General features: G+C 38.7%; 1 protein-coding gene across 1 annotated transcript in view; it reads right to left on the reverse strand.

Moving 5' to 3' along the window:
- The window catches only part of LOC105890374 (PKHD1 like 1), an 87,500-nt gene extending 81,641 nt beyond the window's left edge, over positions 1-5,859 (reverse strand). The window contains exons 1-11 of the mRNA XM_042710721.1: positions 5,363-5,859; positions 4,862-4,962; positions 4,636-4,713; positions 4,161-4,305; positions 3,561-3,669; positions 3,168-3,217; positions 2,937-3,038; positions 1,263-1,316; positions 822-895; positions 514-556; positions 194-264 (exon numbers count right to left, since the gene is read on the reverse strand). Coding sequence (XP_042566655.1) covers positions 194-264; positions 514-556; positions 822-895; positions 1,263-1,316; positions 2,937-3,038; positions 3,168-3,217; positions 3,561-3,669; positions 4,161-4,305; positions 4,636-4,713; positions 4,862-4,922 — 787 coding nt within the window. The 5' untranslated portion in view covers positions 4,923-4,962; positions 5,363-5,859. The remainder of the gene's footprint in view (positions 1-193; positions 265-513; positions 557-821; positions 896-1,262; positions 1,317-2,936; positions 3,039-3,167; positions 3,218-3,560; positions 3,670-4,160; positions 4,306-4,635; positions 4,714-4,861; positions 4,963-5,362) is intronic.
- Positions 5,860-7,070: the final 1,211 nt, after the last annotated feature.

A 7,070-nucleotide genomic window follows, 5' to 3' on the forward strand; every position in this document is an offset into this window, starting at 1 on the left:
TACTTTACTGCAACTTAGGCAATTTATAAAAGTGTGTATACACGTGAAAAACATGATTTCCCCTGTAGCAGTCACAATGGGTAATTCAACAGACTAATTACGAATGGTTTTGAAAATGTGTGCTTGTGTTTGTTTGTGCTTGTGTTTGTTTGTGCTTGTGTTTGTTTGTGCTTGCGTTTGTTTTAGCACATACCTGCATACGTCTGAAACATGGAGAGCTTGTTCAACCCTGAGACGAAGTAGACTTTATCCTCAGGCAAACTCCTGACATGGAAAGAACACAGTAACATGTCAGCTAAAGTAGTTCAGTAATTACATTTAAATTCAACTGATAACAATAAATGTTAAAACTGTTATTCCTAACACTGTATATAAATTGAGATGCGCATGGTCATAATGACAAATAAGTAAATGTTGAACTCAAATACCGACGGTAAACTCCTCATGTATTGTGTGAGTAAATAATTTAAAAAAAAACTACTTTTACAGGAAAAGTCATAAATGTAACTATACCTTCCGAATTCACTGTCCAGAATGTAACTCAGGTTATGATGCCCTAAGAAGGATCAAATGGGGTTAAGTGAGGTGAGGTATTGGATTATGAATGTGGTTCATGATGACACGGTTACTGTTTTGTGTTGTCTTGCATTGCCTTGATGACACTTAAGTCAAGCTAGCAATGTAATATTATGTACAACTGGGCTTTTATTCACGTCACAGTTAAGAAATGCATTGCAAAGCAATGCGTCATGCAATTCAACTGGGTCATTTATTAGTTTTGTTTTGTTAGTTGTTGTCTTAAACTAATTAGAGTTTATTACCGACATATGTTCCAGTCATGGTACAATTCATCTTCCCCGACCAACTCGTCTCCGAGTCCAGCTTCAGGCCGTACCTGAGGAAGACAGCATGGCAGATGCATTGGCAAAACAGATGTTAGCAAACCAAGGGCTTTCTACTTTTCCTTAAGTAGTAGAACACAGAGTATAGCACAGCGAGTTTAACCCTTTATGATTCAAGAAATTCTTATATTATATATTTAGTGTTCTGAGTATTAATTTACCTTCATTAATAAGTGGCATACTGAATAACTAGCAACCATGATATTCATTAAGAATATTGCAGCTTTTTCCCCCCTTAATTCTGTCCTGTAGATGGAAACATTTATCAGACCCTTTTTGTGAAACTCTAACAGGTTAAATCTCTACGCATGAGACCGTCTCCCAACAGCAGAAGAAGATACATGTCTGAAACAGACTCACAGCTCATCAGAGTTGGGCTTCAGAAGGTCGCAGGGCATCCCTCCCATGTAGGCCCTGTGAGAACAATACAATATGGCCATATGATAAACCTGTAAACAACACAATATGGCCATATGATAAACCAAATAACAACACAATATGGCCATATAATAAACCTGATAACAACACAATATGGCCATATAATAAACCTGATAACAACACAAGATGGTCATATGATAAACCTGTTAACAACACAATATGGCCATATAATAAACCAAATAACAACACAATATGGCCATATGATAAACCTGATAACAACACAATATGGTCATATGATAAACCTGATAACAACACAATATGATCATATGATAAACCTGTTAACAACACAATATGGTCATATGATAAACCTCAGAAGAACACAATATGGTCATATAATAAACCTGTAAACAACACAATATGGCCATATGATAAACCTGATAACAACACAATATGATCATATGATAAACCTGTTAACAACACAATATGGTCATATGATAAACCTGTTAACAACACAATATGGTCATATGACAATCCTGTTAACAACACAATATGGTCATATGATAAACCTGTTAACAACACAATATGGTCATATGATAAACCTGATAACAACACAATATGGTCATATGATAAACCTGTTAACAACACAATATGGCCATATGATAAACCTGTTAACAACACAATATGGTCATTTAAGCGCTTTAAAGCAGCAATAAGGAGTTCTGTTCCAAAACTAGCAAGCTAACTACCTAAAAGGCATGGAAAAGCCTTTCAATCACTACCAACAGCCCAGTTGACACTGATATAAGCTTGCCAAGACACTAACTGGTGTCTTTTGGCAGTATAGCTGGCAATATCATGCTGTGAAAGATTTTCTTCCATTTTTGCAGGGTTTTCCAGCCAGGAAACACAGAACTACATAGTGCATATCCTGGATGGCTAGTGGGGAAGACACAGGTGTTTATCTGTCCTTCACATGACCATATGCTATCAAAATTAATTTGAGGATGGTACCAAAACTAGTTGCCTATAAAACCATACCTCAAAAAGTGTCAAATTGTTACTTTAAGCTGCGTCCTTGCATGACATATTCCACACACATTCATTTAATCATTTAGCAGACACTTTTATCCAAAGCGACTTACAAGGATGTATACACATTTTTACATTTACACTGATGGCACACTGCACATCAGGAGCAATTAGGGGTTCAGTGTCTTGCTCAAGGGCGCTTCGACAGGGAATTGAATCAACAACCTTCTGATTACTAAACGACTTCTCTACCTCCTGTACCACTGTCGCCCCATATGCACCTTGTTCTTACTAGTATGGTTCTTCTTACCTTAGGAACCTGGCATTGTTGCATAGTGTTACTTTAAGCTGCATCCTTGCATGAAATATTCCACACACATACAGTACCAGTCAAAAGTTTGGACACACCTTCTAATTTTTATTATTTTCTACATGGTAGATATAACACTTTTTTTTGTTTAGTACATCATTCCATGTGTTCTTTCGTAGTTTAAATGTCTTCAGTATTAATCTACAATGTAGAAAATAATAAAAGTAAAGAAAAAACTTCTCCAAAAAATGAAAAGGTGTGTCCAAACTTTTGACTGGTACTGTACATCTCATTCTTACTATTGTGGTTCTTCTTACCTTAGGAACCTGACATTGAGGCCATTGGAGCTGGTGGCAGTGTTGCTCCCATAGACATCCGTGAATGTCCTCCCCCTCATTGAAATCAAGGAACCTGTTGGTTGCCAAGCAATCACATACATAAAACCAAAGTAGCATTAGTAAAGAATAGCGTAAGGCTATTTCATTGTGGGATGACTGCCAACACATATTAAGATGATGTAATTATTAATGGGGGTCTGTACCTGGCAACCCTGTGCTTGACTGAGTGCTTGGACTGTGGGGGTGCGGTACCAGCGGGGCTGTGAAGTTAGGCACAAAATGGTTGACATGTTACTGTTGTGCGACACAAAATGGTTGACATGTTACTCGTGTGCGACACGCTGACTTCTCTGGTCTCTCAAAACAGGACTGTGCTCACTGACGGTTTCTCGTCCACCATGTCAGAGCGTAACCAAAGCAACAATGTTTCCCTGACGATGAGAAGCATGTGAAAGCTGCACACTGAAGACACACTGTCATGAGCACGTTTGACAAGTCTATTGGTGGACAAAACATGCACACAAAAAGACAGACGGAAAGCTATGTCATTTTTAAAACTACAAATGATGTAACTGCTGCACATGTGGGCTTGCTTTGACTCACATAGAAGCTGCAGATGTAGTGGGTGTACCAGCCGTTGCACATTCGACGGTTGGGAATGGGCTCTCCATCCACACTCACCCGGATGTAGTAGCTGTCATGGGGCATGGCTCTGAGGGGAGGGGGGGGGGGCAATTTCACTCACTTTTAATTTGTGTGTTTGGATGTTTGTAGGTGATTTTCGAAACAAGTAACGTTTTAATTGTTTAAAATGAGTTGTGCACTTTGTCAGCTAAATGTCTTGAAAAACATTTTCAAAACATTTTCAAAAATAGTTTTTTCCATAGGAGTACGAATCTACGCTACGGAATGGATCTGATTCCCTCCCTATTCAGTGCTAACAGTACATACATCCGTGTCATGAAGTTAATTAATAAATAAACAGTAAATAAACAGAGGTAATATATTGCTGTGATTTACGGTCTCAACGCAAACTAATCAGTCACTAGACTTATTGTTTTTATTCTGATTTGTTCATTGATTAATTTACCCCAAGAATCATAGATGATGGAATGGCCTTTTAGAACCCTCAATGATTTAGCAATGAAGCATTCGGGGACAAGTTAACTTCATTCTGTGGTGAAGTATTTCTCATGGTCATACCTTGTGTAGCATAATATCTGGTTGGCATGAGTGGAGTCTCTCTCCACGTCGCACGGGATGGACCTGGTCTTAGACACCAGAGTCACACTGTTTCCAAAGTCGGCATCATCCGGGTTCAGGGAAAACTGATTTTCCTGAGCAAAACCTATCGGGCATTCATGTAGCCAGGTTATCTCCATCCTTGCCAAACTACATTATTGCTCTTAATATATATAGGGTAATTTGGGCAGAAAAAGTACTTTATATTTGATATCAAAACAGACTGCCAAAATCACCTTTATATTGATATGACGTGTATGTTAAGCACTTGTTTGATGGTTTTGTATTTGTCATTAACCTATGGTAATTTTTAACATAAAATATTCAACATGCAAAATTAAAAATGTTCAGTTCTTTCAGTCAGTTGGCAAATAACTCAGGAGCATAACATAAGACACATTGCTGTGGATAATTCAGCTACTTTGAACTCTCTTACCTTCCCCTTCTATGGTAATTCTTGTTGCTCCGTTAATGCTTCCAACATGTGGAGAAATTCTGAACACCCGCTGAGCGTCTAATGTTAACACATAAAACAGACATGTGCAAATGGAATAGAGGCCTGGATGTAGCTTTTCAAATATTGTCACAATTTGTAAATTAATTAAAAATATGTCTTTCTCTATTATTCTTGACGTAAAAAAAGGAAAATGAAAGCGTCATACCAGAATGCCAGAGGAAGAGACAAACTAACGGCAGGAGCGCGTGCCGCTGTGTGCGCGTCATGATGTGCAGCGAATCCCCCTGCCAATCACCGCGCGTTTCACTGGCAAAGACAGAACGTTTTCTACTCATTATAAACCTATTAAACGGTTTGTGGATACATTCAGAAATCATATTCAAAGATATGGAAGTACATATGCGTTAGCATTTGGTAAGTGTTTACTGACATATGATATTAGTGCAACACGGATTCAGCAAGTGCAACATTAGTTCAGCAATTGTTGTAGGGTTAGTTGGTGGTAATTCTACAATTAGGGCTAAATTAACTCTCCTAAAAGTTTATCTCTATAATGAAATAATCGAAAAGTCAAAAGTGCTCATGAGACAGTAAACAATCTTACATCGTTGAGCATTATACAATATTAATCAACAAAAATGAATCAGTTCATATCAGTTCATGTTTCTCTCTCAATTGGCTGGCAATACTTTAAAATATACTCTACCTGGCTTAGACGACGTTACTGTCAGAACGAGTTCAATTTGACAACGGAGATTTCAAAAGTTTCAAGTTTAAATACCAGGTACCAAAGAGGAGGCGCCATGAGAAATATGCTCGCAGGTGCAGGTGTGGTCTATAGGACGCAAGAACTCCGTGGACACTTTTGCAATCACTAACTGGCCCACCTGGCATGAATGGGCAGCTATTAGCTTGTCAAAAAAACAAAAACAGTCACAGAGATCAAAGACTCAATTTCTTATCTCTGCGTCGACGTCATACCTGATTCAGGAATGATACATATCTTTGACGGTGCCACAGACGGCACCCCAGCTCAGCTCACACTACCAACATTCAACGTATTGAACCAAAGAGTGAAACCTCGCAAAACAAACATTTGTTTTCAGAATCCTACACAGCACTGTAGGCAAATATAGCTTATTTATAACACACTGATTTACATGTTCATCAGGTGGTTCCAAACAACAGGTGACTCCAATACAATACAAAAAAAATAACTAGAATGTTTGAAGACATCAAAATTGAAGACAGTAAAAACCCCAATAAACTAAAACAGGTGATTTTGCAGCCAGTGTTGGAATTGTATCCTATAACATCGTCAAAGGCTTGCTACTAGCTACTGCTGCTTGTATTGTACAGTACACAATGCCATTAGCACGCTATTTCCACTCCCACTAGGGAAAGCAGGGGAATCTGTTGTTTTGCATCAGGCATTAGCAGCGACCCTGGAGGTAATTTCATGGTCACGTCAATGCCAGGTCCTCCCTCATATCGTGTTGCCATTGTTCAGGGGGCGACAGCAAGTTCTTCATGTGACACCTCAATGACTTCAAAAAGGCAGGTTTGCAAAGAGATCAGAATGCATCCGGACAAGCAAGTTCTTTCACGTGCAATGCATGCGAGATAAGTCGCGGTGTGATGTAAAACCATGACTGGTGGGGGCTATTTTTAGACTGTTCAGTAGTGTAGCAGCGCATTTTTAGCCAAATCATGCTGTCGCACGTGTTGACATGCTCTTCACCTTGAGGAAGAAGAAGATGAATGTCTCTTAGTTTTTAATTTAAGCCAATAATAACGATTCATTTCTGAAATTTGAATTGACCTTTGTATTTATTTGAATTGTATTGTATGACACTGCTGAAATGATGTTACTGTACACTATGTGTATCATTGTATATTGCACAATGTATATATCTCATATATCTGTGGAACACCTCAATGTATATAGATAGATAGATAGATAGATGGATACTTTATTAATCCCGAAGGAAATTTAGGTAAATTTAGGTATATGTCATATATCTGTGGAACACCTCAATTTATATATCTCATATATCTGTGGAACACCTCAATGTATATTTCTCATATATCTGTGGAACACCTCAATGTACATATCTATAGCCTCTACCTGACTCAGCAGTAGCTATGGCTTGGCTCTGATCAAGAGTATGGGGAGCTGTGAACAGGGTTCCCTCTTCTCGGCCCTCTATACCCATGTGTCACCCTGCCCCTACATGAACCAGTTAGAGTAACCCTGTAACTCTGCTACAGGAACCAGTTAGAGTAACCCTGTAACTCTGCTACAGGAACCAGTTAGAGTAACCCTGTAACTCTGCCCCTACATGAACCAGTTAGAGTAACCCTGTAACTCTGCTACAGGAACCAGTTAGAGTAACCCTGTAACTCTGCTACAG

This window comes from Clupea harengus, chromosome 19, assembly GCF_900700415.2.
Source record: "Clupea harengus chromosome 19, Ch_v2.0.2, whole genome shotgun sequence".
Taxonomy (NCBI): Eukaryota; Metazoa; Chordata; class Actinopteri; order Clupeiformes; family Clupeidae; genus Clupea; species Clupea harengus.